The 19124-nt window shown below is 40.3% G+C and overlaps 1 protein-coding gene across 2 annotated transcripts in view; it reads right to left on the bottom strand.

The window, feature by feature from the left end:
- Stk32a (serine/threonine kinase 32A) overlaps nt 1-16953 on the bottom strand; it is a 116220-nt gene extending 99267 nt beyond the window's left edge. The window contains exons 1-2 of one of the 2 annotated variants that reach the window (XM_031365591.1): nt 16700-16953; nt 12627-12774 (exon numbers count right to left, since the gene is read on the bottom strand). In XM_031365591.1, the coding sequence (XP_031221451.1) occupies nt 12627-12678 (52 nt within the window). In that variant the 5' untranslated portion in view covers nt 12679-12774; nt 16700-16953. Of the gene's footprint in view, nt 1-7792; nt 7865-12626; nt 12775-16699 lie in introns of those variants that run through there. The other variant, XM_031365592.1, reaches the window with a different exon arrangement.
- Between the last annotated feature and the right edge of the window lie 2171 nt (nt 16954-19124).

The following is a 19124-nucleotide window of genomic DNA, read 5'->3' as shown; positions in this document are numbered from 1 at the left end:
GGACTAGACAAGGCTGCCCATTCTCTCCCTACCTATTCAATATTGTACTTGAAGTCCTAGCCAGAGCACTTAGTAAACAAAAGGAGATCAAAGGAATACGAATTGGAAAGGAAGAAGTCAAATTATCACTATTTGCTGATGATATGATAGTATACTTAAGTAACCCCCAAAATTCCACCAGAGAGCTCCTAAACCTGATAAACAACTTCATCAAATTAACTGGATATAAAATTAACTTAAGCAAATCAGTGGCCTTCCTCTACACAAAGGATAAACAGACTGAGATAGAAATTAGGGAAACAACACCCTTCACAATAGACACAAATAATATAAAATACCTTGGTGTGACTCTAAAAAAGCAAGTAAAAGATCTGTTTGACAAGAACTTCAAGTCTCTGAAGAAGGAAATTGAAGAAGATCTCAGAAGATGGAAAGATCTCCCATGCTCGTGGATTGGCAGGATTAATATAGTAAAAATGGCCATCGTGCCGAAAGCAATCTACAGATTCAAGGCAATCCCCATCAAAATTCCAACTCAATTCTTCACAGAGTTAGAAAGAGCAATTTGCAATTTCATCTGGAATAACAAAAAACCCAGGATAGCAAAAACTATTCTCAACAATAAAAGAACCTCTGGTGGAATCACCATCCCTGATCTTCAGCTGTACTACAGAGCAATTGTGATAAAAACTGCATGGTATTGGTACAGTGACAGGCAGGTAGATCAATGGAATAGAACTGAAGACCCAGATATGAACCCACACACCTATGGTCACTTGATCTTTGACAAAGGAGCTAAAACCATACAGTGGAAAAAGACAGCATTTTCAACTAATGGTGATAGCTCAACTGGCTGTTAGCATGTAAAAGAATGCAGATCGATCCATTCCTATCTCATTGTATAAAGCTGAAGTCCAAGTGGATCAAGGACCTCGACATAAAACCAGATACACTGAAACTAACAGAAAAGAAAGTGGGGAAGAGCCTTGAGCACTTGTGCACAGGGGAAATTTTCCTGAACAGAACACCAATAGCTTATGCTCTAAGATCAAGAATTGACAAATGGGACCTCATAAAGTTATGAAACTTCTGTAAGGCAAAAAATACTGTCAATAGGACAAACTGGCAACCAAAAAATTGGGAAAAGATCTTTACCAATCCTATATCTGATAGAGGGCTGATATCCAATACATACAAAGAACTCAAGAAGTTAGACTCCAGAGAACCAAACAATCCTATTGAAATGGGGTACAGAGCTAAACAACGAATTCTCAGCTGATGAATACTGAATGGCTGAGAAGCACCTAAAGAAATGTTCAACATCCTTAATCATCAGGGAAATGCAAATTAAAACAACCCTGAGATTCCACCTCACACCAGTCAGAATGACTAGGATAAAAAAACTCAGGTGACAGCAGATGCTAGAGAGGTTGTGGAGAAAGAGGAACACTCCTTCATTTCTGGTGTGATTGCAAGCTGGTACAACCACTCTGGAAATCAGTTTGGCGATTCCTCTGGCAATTGGACATAGTTCTACCAGAGGACCCAGCTATACTACTCCTGGCCATAGACCCAGAAGATGCTCCAACATGTAATAAGGACGCATGCTCCACTATGTTCATAGCAGCCTGATTTATAATAGCCAGAAACTGGAAACAACTCAGATATCCCTCAGCAGAGGAATAAATACAGAAAATGTGGTACATCTACACAATGGAGTACTACTCAGCTATTAAAAATAATGAATTTATGAAATTCTTACGGAAATGGATGGATCTGGAGGATATCATCCTGAGTGAGGTAACCCAATCACAAAAGAACTCACATGGTATGCATTCTCTGATAAGTGGGTATTAGCCCATAAGATCAGAATACACAAAGTACAATCCACAAACCACAAGAAACTCAAGAAGAAGGAAGACCTAAGTGTGGATACTTCATTCCTTCTTAAAATGGGGAACAAAATACCCATAGAAGGAGCTCAAAGTACCCATAGAGGAAACAAACTATGGAGTAGAGACTGAAGGAAGGACAATCCAGAGACTGCTCCACCTGGGAATCCTTCCCATATTCAGCCATCAAATCCAGACACTATTGTGGATACCAGCAAGTGCTGGCTGACAGGAGCCTGATATAGCTGTCTCCTGACAGGCTCTGACAGTACCAGACTAATACAGAAGTAGAGGCTCACAGCCATCCATTGGACTGAGTAGAGGGTCCCCAATGAAGGAGCTAGAGAAAGGACTCAAGGAGCTGAAGGGTTTACAGACCTTTAGGACGAACAACATTGTGAAATAACTAGTACCCTCAGAGCTCCCAGGGACTAAACCTCCAACCCAAGAGCACACATCGTGGGACTAATGGCTCCAGGAGCATATGTAGCAGAGGATGCCTAAGTTGGTCAATGGGAGGAGAGGCCCTAGGCCCTGTGAAGGTTCTATGCCCCAGTGTAGGGGAATGCCAGGGCCAGGAAGTGGGAGAGGGTAGGTTGGTGAGCAGGGGGAAGGGGGAACAGGGGTTTTTGTTTGTTTGTTTGTTTGTTTGTTTGTTTTTGTTTTTGTTTAATTTTTATTTTATTTTTTTATTTTTTTTCAGAGGGGAAACTGGGAAAGGAGATATCATGACATGTAAATAAAGAAAATATCTAATAAAAAAAATAAACAGCCACTGAAGCAATGCTTAGACTCAATGTAAGTAATGACAGAAAAGTAAACTCAAAGAGTAGCTCCATGATTGATTTGAGGAAGAACATCCAATCTGCAGTAATCTAGTCCATGAGGTCTGGCTGTGACTCACTGCAGAACTGAAGATGAACGCTATTCGGAAATGAAACTCCTCACAGCAATTTGTGAACAGGAGTCAGAGCAAGTCGAAGACTGTTCCCCAAGTCAGTTCGTTTAATTTTGTCACTTCTCTCTGGCTATACATCCCAAGAAGATAGTTCTGTAACTGAAATAACTGGGGTTCATTTTCTACAGGGGCTCAGGCTCTGCTGTAGACATCTGATTCAAGACCGTTAGTGGAAACTGTCTGGACCAAAATGGATCCAGACCATGCATGTTTAAATTGCAGACTGCTCTGATGATAATATACATTATGATTGTCTGTCTCTACCAATGTATTTCTAACACATTTTTTTAATGTTTCTTCTATGAACTCTCCTATGTATCTGGATGTAGACACAAGACTGGCTAAGGACATCAGATAAAGGAATCCATCTTGGAGTCATGAACCATTGCCATACCATTTCTAGGGATGTCTTTGTGGCTCTCACGCACCAATCACCTTTGAATCAGTACACAGACTCTTAGTATTGTAGAATCTGCCAGATGTTTTGGTTACCAACAAGCAGCTAACCCCTATTCCTAACAGGGAAAGTAGATGTAACTTTGAATTTTGTAGATTAGAAAACTTAATTTAAAAAAGAAAGCCTCCTATTATCCTTCCTTCCTTCCTTCGTTCCTTCCTTCCTTCCTTCCTTCCTCTCACTCTCTCTCTCTCTCTCTATGTACATATATATGTATATATACACATATATGTAAATATACATATATATACGCATATATGTGTATATCTTCCATATGTGTTACATAAACATAATATGTATTATATATGTGTGCATATATATATATACATACATATATATACATGCATACACAAAAGAAAACCTAGCACTAAGTAACTTTTTTTACTAACCAAGAAAAAGCACTGAAATTTATAATTCTGATAATTACAATGAAAATGAATAATGTCTATTATTATGTACTTGACACCAGTCAAACACTTCACACTCCACAAAAACTACAGGAGGCAAACACTATAATCTGCTTTCTTTTACACATAAGAACACAGGCCAGAGGCAAATTGCTTATTAAAGTTCTCACTACAAAAAAAAAAAATAATTTCCGTTTTCACAACCTTCAAATGCTACGAACACAACAATGTGGACCAAAAGAGAATTAGTATTTTAGTAGTGTTAGCTTGGTGAAAAACTTATTATCTTACACTAATATCCTCGTTTTCCCACAGACAAATGAAACCTAGTCAGTTTGGCACTGATTGCAGAAAGCGTCTGGGAGCAGTGGCTCCTAGACAGCTTGGTACTAGATATGGGCAAAGGCAAGCTCTCAAGCCCGTTGCATATGGCCCACGAGCAAAAAAAAAATGACTTCAGCACATCATCCACAGTAGCATTCCAGCCAAAACTGGCTGCATTGGGAGTCTGGCAAGACCTTTAAAAACATGATGGAATTTCTCCAGAGAAGTTGCCTCCGGAGCAAATGATGTCCGCTGTGCACAGTCAGTCTTTCCTTTTATGAGACATGGTGCCCCAGGAAGTCTGGGATTTGCTGTGACCCATCACTGGTGCCAAAACCAAGCAAAGGACACTAAGTGTTTCATGTCCCGCCGCCTGGGCTCCAATTCATATATTTACTTGGATGTCGAAAGTACATTGACACTCTAGAAGTAACCACAAAATAGAACAGTGAGGCAAAATGAAGGATTAATATTTCCAACTTTTGGATGCCGTTCAATTGAGACCATATTCCTGTTGGGAAGCAAATCTTTCTTTAGTCATATTTCAAGTGAAATATGGGTTATGATTATTAACTTGAATTATTTAGCGGAGTTACTCTATGTATATATGTGTGCATGCATGTATGTATACAATATGTGTCTATCTATCTATCATGTATCTATCTTATCTATCTATCTATCTATCTATCTATCTATCTATCTATCTATCCTTCCCAACTTGCACATATTGTCTTTGCAAACACTAGATTATCGTTCAAAGTAATCCCACTAGACCTCAGAGGTTGATATAAATGAGAGCTAGTGAAGACTGGATTATCAAAGAACACATATGGCCTCTTTGCCACATCTCTTTTTTTTTTTTAAGATTTATTTATTATTATATCTAAGTCTATGGTAGCTGTCTTCAGACACACCAGAAGAAGGTGTCAGATCTCATTACAGATGGTTGTGAGCCACCATGTGGCTGCTGGGATTTGAACTCAGGACATCTGGAAAAGCAGTCAGTGTTCTTAACACTGAGCCACCTCTCCAGCCCACCGGCCCATGGCCACATCTATTAATACAAAGGATTTGGTTGTGGATCCAGAAAGGTTCCCAGGGTATATATTGAATCAAATGGACCAAACTTAGCCCAGCATCAATTTTCATACATCTCATGAACTAGTAATTACTTTTGCATTTAATTGAGTGGAAAAAAAAATCAAAAGAATATCATCTGATGACGACTGAGAATATTTGAGAATTCAAACATCACTGAAAAGTTTTATTGTGTTTGTCACACTACTGATGAATGACAGGGTTGACTGGCACTTAGTCAGGCTGTCCATATTGCCTACAGATCATAAAATATTTACTATCTGGTCATCACATAAAACCTTCCGACCCTTGTGCTAAATTTGTCTCACAAACAAATTTAAGAACATAAAGATATGGACTCCTCAAATAGGAAACAAACTTTTAAAAAAATAAATTTTTTAAGGTTTATTTATTTTATGTATGTGAGTACACTATAGCTGTACAGATGGTTGTGAGCCTTCATATGGTTGTTGGGATTTGAATTTTAGGACCTCTACTGGCTCAAGTCAGCCAGCCCCACTCACTCCAGCCCAAAAATTTATTTATTATTATACATAAGTACACTGTAGCTGTCTTCAGACACACCAGAAAAGGGCATCAGATCTCATTCGGGGTAATTGTGAGCCACCATGTGGTTGCTGGGATTTGAACTCAGGACCTTCGGAAAAGCTGTCAGTGCTCTTACCCACTGAGCCATCTCACCAGCCCCAGTAAACAAGCTTAATTTTATTTGTTTTACTGTGAATGTTCCTTCAGGGAGGAGTCAAAACTAGTTTTAAAAGGAAAAGTAAAATCTGTGCTGGGTAGTTAAGTTCCAAATCTATACCCCCGAGTTTCCTAGTCCTCGTGTGCTATCTATATCACGTTCACTGTCATGTCTCCTAAATAGAGTACCTCATCCCCGGCTTCTTACTGCTTATCTTAATACATGAAATAGCCCTAAATGATTATACGACTGTGCACAGTTGATATCTCTATGTAATCTACAAATTAAAGGCAAGGCTTCACTTTCCAGGCTGGTCTTCTTACACACTCTAATTGAAGATCATCTACATACAAGCACAGGCTTACAGATTCCGTTTTTCCACTGACACAGAGTTCTGAAGGGGGGACTGGACTCTGAGCCTAACCAGCTCTCACTGCCACTCTTTAGCTCCGTGGTAGAAGCAAAAGTCATGATGATCAATAAAAACAATGTGTCTAGAGACTGAAAGTACCCTCAAGCAATGGTAAGCCTGAAAAGACAAGCTAGCTACCTACTGAGGGGTAGTGTCTCTGATGGAGGGGTGGTAACCTGGGGCAGATGTAATCAATTCACAGGGACCAAACTGCTCCTCTCACCCTCTCATGTTGTAACACAGCAACTTCTTTTGCTCACCCTCCTCATGAACAATCAGGCATGTTAACAAATGCTACTTAATTATGCATAGCTCTGGCACCCTCATCGCGACCCCTTCTCTTCTTATACCCAAAGCTCATATCAGTTCCCTAAAGACAAACTTGGCATCACTGGGCACTGTTTTATGTTCCTTTCCCCAACATGGTTAAATTTCTTTCTAGTTTGCACAGCTAGTCATCTCTTTGATTGATATCTTACGACTGGGCACAGTTTTCTAGAATCCCTGAAGCTAAGGCTTTTTCCTAAATCTTTAGTTAAAGATACAAGATGATTGGACAAAGGGGTTATCATCAGCAACTACTTCATTTGTTCATAAAAGTATTCTTGGCAATAAAATAGTAATAAAATGATTTTTTTAAAAATCTCAGCTATTACTTCAAACAAATATGTCCAACATCCCAGAGTTAAACCAAGCTCTCCTGTGATTTCCTCGTTAACCTCAATAGATATGAAACATGCTGCAATGAAGAATGTATGAAGAGTACTTAGGGAATAATAATCACTTTTCATATGTTACATGAAAATCCTATTATGTCTCTACAAATTGTATTTAAAACATTTCACATCAAATCTGTTCCTATTTAACCAAAAGGGGAAAAGTGATCCAAAAGGATGTTTTCAGGACAATCTCTCATTTCCTAAACTGAAACCCACAGAGTATTTTGTACCACAAATTATTTAAAACTTTCCATAGAAGTAAGCGTTTAATTTTGAAATATATCATGACATCTCAAGAAGACGGACATTTTAATATTCATTTCTGAACTTTTCATATACTAATAAGAGTGAGAATTGCTAAAGAGGTGCTACCTTCTCAGATTTGAATAACTTCTCTCTAACGTGTTGCTGATTGCCTACGACACTCAAGTGCAAAGCCAAAGTGCTAGCTCCAACTTTAAGGTCTGTTTCCTCAGCTTTCTAGTTTGTTTCCCTTTTAGTTTTCCAGCACCATTTCATGGAGAAATAACATTCTTTCAAACTAAAGATTGTTTCCGCAAGCAGTTAGACTTAAGGTTATTAATAACCAAGGCATTGACTGAATATGTTAGGTTCCCAAGATGGCAGAAGTATTTAAATAAGACAATTCTCATGAGTTAAATTTGCTTTAATTTTTCTGGCCACTCCAATCTAACATAATAAATATAACATAAAGCAATATTGCTCTACTCCGATCTGCAATTCATTGAGCTACCCTCTTGGGTAGCAACATGTACTACATGTGTGTTTGAATACTGAAGTCCGTCCTAGCTGGAATCAGTTCAGTAAACCTCCTCTTACTTTTTTGGATTGAAATCTCTGGCCAGTTTTCTTGGCTCAACGTTTTGAAGAACCCCCACTGCCTCTGTCACTGAAGAAGATGTTGGAAACTGGAAACAGCCACATATCCTAGGAGACAAGTGTTGCCAAATGAAAGAACATTGAGTTTCCACCAAATCCAAAGAAGAATGCAATAACTGAGCCCTCTCTCTCTCTGCAAACTCAGGGCATTGATGAACTCTTCAGAGAAACTTTTAACCTAAGGCCAATTTTCCTTAGTTTAGGTATAAAAGGAAGCTGTCCCTTGGCCTAACTAAGCCAGCTTTTCACCTCTCTGCTCTCCGTGTATGCCTGGAGACACATTGCTACTCGTCACCACAGCAAGCCACCCTCTTTTTGCCGAATTTATGCAACTTTTCAACTTTTAAAATACTAATTTAAGAAAATAAGCTTAGCCAATTAGCAATTCTATCACAACCAAGAAAACCAAAGTGCTGCTTTCAGACACGCAAACTAAAGTAGATTTAACAGCAATATTAACTTTAAAAATAAAGGTGACTCGGATTCATCTTTTTTGTGTGACATATTCACTTACATTACTAACTTTTTCTCAGCATACTGGCGTAGACATTAGGTGTGGTAAAAACTTGTCTGCTGGACAAATTAGGTTACTTTAATAGTCACTTTGGGATTAAAAGAGAAAAGAAAAGGAAGAAAAAAATATCATCTCAGGAAGATAAAAGAGAAGCTAACTGAGATACCATGATTGGCTTAGATAGATCTCTACAGAACCTATAAAATCCTGTTTTCTGTTAATTCAATTTAATTAATATTGTCACTAGTCAGCCAGACTGACTAGTCAGTGACATCTGCTGTCGCATTTAATTTCTTTGTTTCAAGAAGCCGAAGTTTTTACCTAAGTAAAAGAGTCCAAGTAAAACAGTTAGCTATTCCACATAAAGTAACCACCCAATTTTTGGTAATTAAGTAGTATTACTAGTTAGTGCCAGAGTTTCTTAGTGTGAGCTCTTTCAAGAACTTCAGCTTCTTGAAACAAAGAGATGAACATAAAATAAAAATAAATAAAACTATTTTTTAAAAAAAAAAACAGAAAACAAAAGAGCCAAATAAGCAAAATTTTCAGCTCATAGCTAAGAAGATCTCCCAGTTTGCACCATCAAAGATCAACCAAAGTAACAAACAGGGTGATTCTTTCAAGGTCAGCGGCCCGATGAACCACAACATGCTGGTATCAGGATGGATTCTAACAAGGAGAGGTCACCTCAAGGGACTTCAAGCAACAGTTCATCTTATTTCTTAATTATCTTCAAAATGAACAAAACTACTCTTCTATGAGGCATACCTTATATAACATTGTCTGAGAAAACTATTCAATATTCTTCTCAACTCTATATACTGGGAATATTAAACCACTTAAAGGAAATGTTAAATACTTTTTTCATCACATTAAAGGGTTCTTCTCTGCAGCATTTTTAAGTAATTAAATTGGCTCATATGGTGCTCCAGATTCTGGCCCAGTTTGATTATTTATACAAAAATATAGATATGACAATGAAATAAATGTTAACATTCTTTGATTGGCCAGGGATTTTGTTGTTGTTGTTACCCATTGGACAGAAACTTGGAAGCAGTCAAATACAGCCTGAGCTTGTGCTCAGTCTACAGCTGCACAGAGAGCCAAATGAAGCTCATAGGAATTACTGAACTGAGAAACAAACAGAGGCTGGGGGATGGCTCGGTAAGGAGAATGAGCATGAACACCGAAGTTCAAAGCCCCAGAACCCAAGTAAAAGCTTAGCGTGGTTGTGGTAATCCCAGAACTGGGGTTGGGGGAAGACACAGGAACACTCTGGTGTCGGGGTGAATTTCTGACCAGTCAGTCTAGCAGAAACATAAAGTTTGGCAATAGACCCTATCTCAAAAGTGGACCGTGGAGATAAGATTGAGGCATGCGCTCAATGTCAACTCCTGCCTTCCATACAGGAGTACATGTGCGCACGCACACACACACACACACACACACAGTGACTTCATCAGAGTGCTATCCCTTTCCTCCTCAAAATGTAATGATCTTATAAAGGGATGAACTATATGGAAAATCATCTTGGACAAACTCACATGCACCAGTGACTGTCACGATGCAGGTAAGTGCACACTCCCCAAATTGTCATCCTCTAGGCACTAGAGTTGCTTTTCCTTGTGTTTGAACTATTCTTCTGAGGGCTTCCTATTAATAGCTTCTTCTAGCCCCAGCTATCACTATCATACTGTCCCCAAGATCACTCAGAGTCTTTTCTTTGGTGAACTTCCCAGGTTCGTATTCTTGACACGATTGCCTTCAACCTTTAGGTTACAGCCTCCAAGAGAAAGAACAAAGGCCAGACTCCCTTCTTCCTTGGTTCTCTGAGCCTACCAGTGACAGGCTCACAGTAGACCAGTGCTTCTCAGCCTTCCTATTGCTGTGATTCTTGAATACAGTTCCTCGTGTTGTGGTGACTCCCAACCATATAATTATTTTCATTGCTACTTCATAACTGTAATTTTGCTACTGCTGTGAATCATAATGGAAACATCTGACACCTAGGATGGTCTTAGGTGAACCCTGTTAGAGTTGTTTGATTCTCTTAGGGGTCGTGACCCACAAACTAGGAACTCCTGCAGTAGACTGGTAGCAGCCTATGTAAATGAACTGGAAGCTTAAGCCCACTGGAAAGCATAGAGGAATGTTCTGTTTATTTCAGATTTTCCCTTTATAGAGGCTGTCATAGGTTCTCCAACTGTCTTCAGGACAGGCTAGCCAAAAATGGATCGTTCTACGGGGTGTCAAGACCTACCTGGTTTTTAAGCCTAATCCTTTTCTAATCTAACTTTATTGTTAAAGTCTTTTAAAGACAGTTATAACATATGCCAAACCACAGGATACATAGTTGTCTCTGGCACCCCATAAGAAAGATGTGCTTTCTCATCCTCACAACACCCTACCTTCAGGTGATGCCATATCCCTTGCAACTTAAGTATGAATCTAATATTCATTTTCTGACTCTTTTTACTGTGCAGATCTTTCTCATGTAAACACTGGTTCCTTGTCCCCAGAAAGCATAGTGAACCACATGAAAAGCAAGTCTACTGTCTTTCTGCTTTAAGGATTGGAGAGTCACATAACATTGTCAGTCTCTAGACCCTTCCTTAAACGACTTGATAAAACAAGGGAAGACACCAAAAATAGCAATAAGAAGTTCAAGAGCTTTCCAGTTATGCAATTCTTTCTATCCCCATGGAATATTTTCTAGAGAGCGGAGTGAGGCTGTTCCTATGTTTGATAGTAAAAAGTTTGACATTTGAAACAAGGTGTGTGGACCAGTCAAATACTCTTACATTTTAGTGTTTGCATCCAAACATTCAATGCCAGAATGTGTCCATCAGCCATAGCAAACGTAGTGGTTTCCCATCTGTGACAAACTTCAAATTATCCCCCATTTTGTTATAGGAACTTATTTTTAGAAGGTTCACGGCTATCCAAAACAATAAAATGCATTTTGTAGGCTGTCTCAGAAGTGCAGTATATGCATGTGAATCAAAGTGCCAGAGCAGAGCAGATCCTTAAAGGAATGAGTACATCTTTCTGACTTTTCCTTCTTAAAAGCTGGAGGTTAGATATAAATGGGCCATCCATAAGTGTGAGGTCATGAGCACGCCTCTAGAGATGGGAGGAGACAGGGAAATCACGGGGGTTGGAGCCACTGTCCTAGCTGTGCTTCTGAGACAGCCAGAGAAGGAAGCCTACGCCCCTTTTTTATTTTATTTTATTTTTTAATGATCTGCTTCTGTTTGAAAGATCAAACTCACATTCTAACGGAATGAACTTGCCTGGATGATCCAGAGGTAGCTGTGTTATTCAGCCAAACAATTTGTTTTGAGCTGGAAAGGATCTTCGGGTTTCTGTTCCACCTTTATACTGAAGAGAAATCCAAGCTAGAAGACTAGACCCATTTCTTGATCTGAACAGCTAGCTGATAGTAGACTCAGCTGAAGGTTCCATAGAGTCCTGAAACTCCACTCCACCCTTCTCCTTTCTGGTGCGATTAGAAGAACTCTTTAGAAGTTCTTCTGGACTTCCCCCCTTGGAAGCCTGAACAACTTACTACTTAGGACCCACTGTTGCTTTGTCTAAGAATGCAGCAAACAGCTACCACCCAATACACTGCAACAAGATTGCCGAACTTTCTACCATGGGAAGGAAACAAGACACAGCAAGGCGCTGGCCCCATCCCAGTGTCCCACGACTGGGAATTGATTGGGAGGAAGGAGGACTCATGCCTGTATTCCTTCACTAATTAACCCTAGCCTTTAATGTTTCCCTTTTCCTCAATGAAACGGATTATCCTCACAATGAACCTCAACTGTGAAATGTGTGGAATACAGAAGCCTGACGGTTGGAAATTTAGAAGGCATCTACCTTTTAAAACTCAATCCTACATTAGGAGGAGCAAGAGAGAGAGAAAGACTTGCAATGGAAGTAACTTCAACTGTCAAAAGAATAGCAAAGAAAACAGATAAATCATGTAAGTATGTACCACAGGCCTCAGCACTCTTTGGAGTGGGGAAGCCACTAGCAGTATGGTAGTGATTATGAGTTGCCAAAGGCATCATAAAAAGTAAACAGTACATTCTAGATATCAACATGCAAGGTCCTTGCCCTTCATCTTGCTATCAAACTCTTCCTCTATCCTTAGATACCCTGTAGATCCTCCTTCTACTTACTGTGAAGCCACATGCTTATATTTCAATTGCACAAAATTCCATTTTTTTACACTCCAATATTTACACTTCTTACCATCTTCATTTTCATCAAACACCGGTGCTTTGCTTGAAGTGTTGGCTCCCATGGTCAATTCTGAACTGATCTGGACACTCTAGTTACAGTATCCTGGAAGAAGCACTCATCTTTGCTCAATGTAGGCCCCAAGAAATTGGCTGGATATCTATGAGAGAGAGAGAGAGAAAGAGAGAGAGAGAGAGAGAGAGAGAGGGAGAACCCTTGTAATATAGTATGTGATGGATACCCTGAATGCAGATTGTAACAAAAACATTCATTTGTATTGCTGTAGCAGAATTGTTTTGTCTTTAAGAATTATAATAGAAATGACAGTGATGCATGGGATGGGACAACAGGAGAAGCCACACTGCATTATGTCATCAAAAGTCAACCTCTACTAACAAAGTAAGAGGAAAGCAAATTACATTCCCAGGTATAAAGAAAACTATGAAGTGGGATCAGTTAAGTGATTATAAAATAAAAATAATTTTAGTAAACCTCTATATTTAAAAAATAGGCTAACTTTATATTTCCATTTTTTGCTGTGTGACCAAGAACAATCTTAAAGTCTTTACTCTTAAGCATGAAGTTGCCTTACTTTTTCCCCTCACCCTGGAAGGCACCACACTGGGTTGGACCTCACTAGCAAGTAGTTGCCTTCCTCCAAACACTTTTTCTTCTCCTAAACTTGGAGGTGATAGTGGTCCTTACCCAAAAAAGAGAGTACACATTTAACTCTTCGTAAATATATTGCATATATATTCGTATGTTGATATTATGTGACTCCTATGTTGTAGCACATGAATACACACATTATGTGACATTTATAAATGTTGTTTGGGGCATATTCTCTTATACAGCTGAGGCTGGACTTCAACTCCTGTTTACCTACCTCAGCCTCAATAGTTTGAAGAGTACAGATGTTCACCATTACCCCTGGCTCTTATACATCTGTTTCACAAGGCCAGTGTGTAGAAACACTCGCCTGAGATTTTTAGAACTATGAAAACAGTCTTTGTATACTGAGTATACATATATATATATATGTAAAATAATACATAATGTACTTTATGTATACTTGATCAGCAATTGCTGATCACACTGGAGCTCAAATTATACCATATATCTTAGAGATAAAATCTCCTTTAAAGTGTATATGTATTCATTGATTCTTTTAAAAAAAAAAAATACATGTAAAGACTTGCTATCCTGGTGATGTCTGTGTTCCAGTCCTAAAAATTGCATGGTCATAGCCTTGAAAGAGTGACTTAGCCTCTGGCTACTAAAATGGGGACATAAAACAGTGCCTCCTTCAGGAGTCACAAGCTCAAATGCCTTTAAATGCCAAGAAGCTCACACAAAAGACCAGACCAGACCAGACCAGGTACAAGACATTTAGGCAGTATTGAGTTAATCTAAAAATGTATTTGTGATCAGATGAAGAGACTGTGGCTGTGGAACACTCTGGAAACCCTAGCCCGGGATTTTTAGAGCTACAGAAAGAGGGGATGAGCCAAATTTTATAAAAGAACATTTTAAAATTCAGCTCAGCTATGGAGCTCAAAAAATATTGTGCTTGGGGAAAACATGACTTATAGATGTAGATAGTAAATCAATGTAATTAAAGTAACTAGCAAAATACCTGACATACACAGTATGGAAAGAGTAGGTGTTTATTTCCTCTAGTTTGATAGGTGTAATATTTCTTTAGCATTCATTATTTTTTTAGCTGTTGACACTTGTTGACCTTTTGTTTTGTTTTGTTCTTATGTTTTCTCCTTGGACTTTTTACACAGGAAGAAAATGTTTATTTAGATGCAGAATTAGAGAAAGTATCTGAAAGAGCCTGATTTATGAATAAGTTATTTTTTTAAGAAAAGTATTTGGGAGCCCCTAGGTATAGAAGAAAAACTCATTTTTCTCATTAGGAAAATGTAAGTGAAGCCTTCATTTGGAAGGAGGATCCATTAAGGAATTGCTACTTTTCCAACTAAATGCCAACTGCTGGCAAAACTCCTTTTGATTTTTAAAAAGAATCATTTAATGGAGAGCAAAGAAAGAGTCAGCAATTAGGAAGTGACCAATTAAATGGGCTAGGGTGGGGTGGTGGTAACTGGTGGCTGAAGCAAGCTCAATGGGATCACTGATGATCACTCCAGGAAGATATGGAGAACTAGTGTCTATGTAAGTTACAAACAAATCAAAAGGCTTTTAAATAAGAGAACAAAGAATTAAGTATGTGGGATGCTCATTGCATTTGACAGAGGGTTAAGAAACAGCATGGAGTATCCTTGGTGCTCTATTATGCCTGTAGTCTAGAAAAAAAAAATAGCAATGACTCTACTACCAACAACATTAGAAAAGGAACATTGGTCTGATACATTTTAAGGAGCAATGACTTTTAGCCCTGCCAAGTTGGGCTATATTTTCTTACATCTGGTAGCAGTCTGAGTGCATGCTTTCACACCACATGGCCACTCTACCACTCCTCTATTTTTCTTCACACCTTATGTTTTTCTCAAGTAACCCATCTTTCGGCTATGCAGGATGTGCCAAGCATTGCCCTTGCATGCTGTCAAATCAAATGGACAAAGAAGTGAGAATATTATCAAGACTTTCCACATTTCAGACTTCCTTTCTGGTGTGCACATTTTATCGACTGCAGAGCCAGCAATTTAACTGGGAGAAAAGTCCATGTGAAGGGGACCACTGCCATGTCGCTTAACATCGTCTTCCCCCGTGGTGGCTACCACACTTCATCTAGTTTAGAATTCTCTTTAACTTTCTTCTCCCCTCTGCCCCCATGTGCCTAACCACATTAGATAAGTTTCTCTCATGACTAGAAAGAAATAGGCCTTTCTCTGACAGGAAAATGGTGACTCATTCTTTCCACTCTGTTGAATAGAGAATAGGAGGGATGTAAGACTATTTCCATAAAACCTCTACCCATCCTGACCTCTGTTCCAGAGTCCTCAGCATTAGCTAAGCATCAAGTACGGCAGCCATACACAGAAAGGGAATCCCTAAGCACAAAAAGAAGATAATTTGTCTTACAGGGATGGGCAAGAGTTCGCACTCTGCTTTGACCCCATAATTACCAGATTGTTAAATGTGACCTAATTTTCGAATAGGAACATCTCAAATGTGGCTTGGAGCCTTGGACTAGTCAGGAGGCCCTGAGCAGCTCCTCCCTAGAGACTCTTAGAGGTGGAGAACATCGGGTCTGATGCAAAGATGTTGCAACATCTGACAGCACCGTATAGATTTCATTATCACAACGTGTGCAGTCATGATTAATTTTTTTTTGCATTTGAAAAACAACTAAATTGAAAATATTTAGAAACACAGGAAAGAATAAAAATAGGAAACATCCACGTTAGTAACATTCCCTGTTAACAACTCTTTGAATTTTTTTAACTCTGTTTTCGTCGGTTTTAGGTATTGAAAGTTTCTGGTAAGTAAACATTTCCACATTAGCCCTCAAACCAAGTAGACTGCCTTTTCCCACCTCCCAAAGACAGCTCATGGATCTGCACACACCTCCACACTTCTAAAACCCGGGAGTGCTCGTTAGCCATCCTATTTCTGAGATCTATGAACGAGCGTGCACATCTACACAGCTCCAGTCTGTGGTCTTTAAGTGTCGCTTAGCAATCCAGAGTGGATACAGCACATTTACTTTTCTGTGAGAAAACGTTCAAACTTCTCAGCTTCGGATGGGGCAGGGAACCTTGTGGAGACTAAGGCCAACAGGGGGCCGGGGGGCGGGGGGCGGACAATGCTCCTTGCTTACTTTGAAGCTGGATGAAAGGCGCTGGTGGGAAAACTTCCCTTCATTCATTTCAACCCATTTCTTGAAGTCTTTGGGGCCAAGATGGTGCGAAAGTGGAGGAGCAGATAGGGGCAATTGGTGGGTCCTATTCTCCATTAGGTCCTGCGAGTCAATCTGAACGGTCGCCTCTGTGTTCTTTCTCACTCCCATCCCTTGAACTTCTCAGCTACCCACCAGTAGCCCTCTTCACACGGGGCGATTTCCTATGTATAATCACTACTCACCCAGTCCACATCCTTTCCCCAGCCTTTCCACTCACCTCAGGATGATGCTTCCATTTGAGGAGCAGGGGCTGACAGCACTCAGCAGGCCGGGAACGACGGAAACAGAAGACACCTGCCGATCAGGAGGTGGTTGAGGGAATGGCCCCGGCAGAACTGCGCGCTGGGCTCAAGCACCTGCGGCTGTAAAGGGGACCCAGCGCAGCCGCGCAGCTCCCCAGCGAGGGGCGGGTCCCGGTGAGGAGGAGAGCGCCAAGCAGCCCGCCAGGGGCGTCCCCAGACGGCGCCCTCCCCCGGAGAGAACTGACAGTCGCCTGGAAGAGAGCCAGTCGCCAGGGGACTGTGCTTCGCTGGCAGGGGGCAGGACGAGCGCCCCAGGAGGGCGAGCTGGAAAGCAGGAGGGCGTGGCTGGGAGCCCTGGACAACGGCTCCGTCTCTAGCAGCCTTACGCTGAGCGTTCCCCCAACTTCCTAGACCCAGAGGGAGATCTTTCCCAAAGTAATCCTGGGAGGGAACTCCTTCGACCTTGGGTTCTTGGCAATGGGGGTCCTTGAGAGGTAGTGGATGTGAAAGTGGCCGGATACAAGATTAGTAGAAGTAAGGGTGATCCATGCATTGCCCCATTTTACTGCTGATGGAATTGAGGCACAGGACACGGAATGGTTGCCCACTGTAGCAGAGCCACCCATCCGTGGGGAGACGCCTGGCCCGCAGCTTTTCCTTCATCTCTGGACACACACCTGCTGGTGGAAGTTAAGGTGGAAAACCCTGCAAGTACAGAGGAAGGCGAACAGAGAAAACAGTCAGGTTGACTTCCGAGGCAGCTTCCACAGCTTCCCTTGCCAATCATCATCACAGATAAAGTAACTTATTCTTCTCCTCCAAGACCAGGGTCACGAGCTAGCCAAGGGGAGAGCGGTGGTGCAGCACTTGCTTCAGAAATGACTGGTGTGACAGCAGGACTGCTGCCCGGCAGGGACAAACTGGACAGTAGCGGGTCTAGTTTGAAAGTGGCAACATATTCTGTCCATCTTCACATTTCCCTGCCATGTAGGAATTCCAGATAAGCGCTGCCTCATGTCCATAAAGAGAAACTGTAAATGAGAGCTTTGGGGTTAAAACTCCCATTACTTCTTCAAAACATTTGCGAGCTTTAAATAATGTTTTCTAAACAACTGTTAGTCAAACAGAATGTGTCTGCGACAAAAATGTTTTCAGAGCGCTATTCGTGAATGAAGCTAGCTGTGGTTTCACAAGAGTGAAAACACAGAACTGTATTAAACTTCCCAGGATGCACTTGGTGTCTGTGAAATACACACCGAAGTTGTTGAACTCTTAACAGCTTGTTTCAGGATAAAACTCTGAGGTCCTCAAGCCACTAAGGAATTTATTATAGTAAAGAGTTTTGTTTTTTTTTTTTTTTTTTAAGCAAAACACAGACACCTGGAATAATATTATTTTGCATAGCCTCTATTACTTAACAATACCCTTGATTATCAAGAAATTTGACATGTACTACAAATTGTTGTAATCCATATTAATACCACTAATACCCATTCAATCTTCCAAAATATGATGAGTTCTATTTTATCATCAAATAAGCTAAGACAGCAAGAAAGTGGATGGAGACTAGTTTTTCAATGTCAGTAAAAACATCTGTAGTCAGGTGAGGGTTGAGTGCGATGCATAACAGTAACCTTAACATGGCCAGCAGAGAGTACACACCCAAATTAGCAAGTGTTAAAGCTACCAATTCAGGGCTAGGGACAGCTCTGAGGTTAAGAGCACTTGTTTCTCTTGCAGAGAACCCAGATTTAATTTACAGCACCCACATAGTGGTTCATCACCCTCTATTACATCAGTCTCAGGCAAATCTGATGCCCTTTACCAAATTCCATGGACACTAAGCATTCACGTGGTATGCACATAAATATACACAGAAAAAAGAAAAGAAAAAAACAAGACTCACATGTAGGATAAAAACTAAAACTAATAAAACATTTTAAAAGATTGTCATTTGAGTAAACAAGCTACTAGGTTGCAGCCCATCCTTCTTAGGCCTGCGCTGTAAGCCACTCTTCTGCAGCTTCAGTTGCTTGTGCTTAAAACAAAGCTGGAGTTCAGCCAAATGCATGTGTGCCTTATAAGCTTGGCATAGCAAGAAGTTTTATTTTAAAAAGTTATATTGCTCGTGACACGTGAGTTGTTCAATGAAAATGTTAATGCAAGGCGTGGGATATCTTCATATGAGTTATTAGTCAAGGAGACGCCAGAGGTCCACAAAACAATGCAGGTTCTTACCATTGCCCTAGGTAACACCGTAATTTCTTGGTAAGAGCCTATCACCAAAGACATGGAGAAATAAGTCTCAAACTGATAGGAGGAAGTTTCCTCCCCATTAGCAAGCTTCTATAGTGCTAGCAAGTGCTAGCAGGTTGCTGGGGGGAGAAAAACCATCAATGG

Source organism: Mastomys coucha, unplaced genomic scaffold (assembly GCF_008632895.1).
Source record: "Mastomys coucha isolate ucsf_1 unplaced genomic scaffold, UCSF_Mcou_1 pScaffold13, whole genome shotgun sequence".
Classification (NCBI taxonomy): domain Eukaryota; kingdom Metazoa; phylum Chordata; class Mammalia; order Rodentia; family Muridae; genus Mastomys; species Mastomys coucha.
This window is presented reverse-complemented; position numbering and strand designations above follow the sequence as displayed.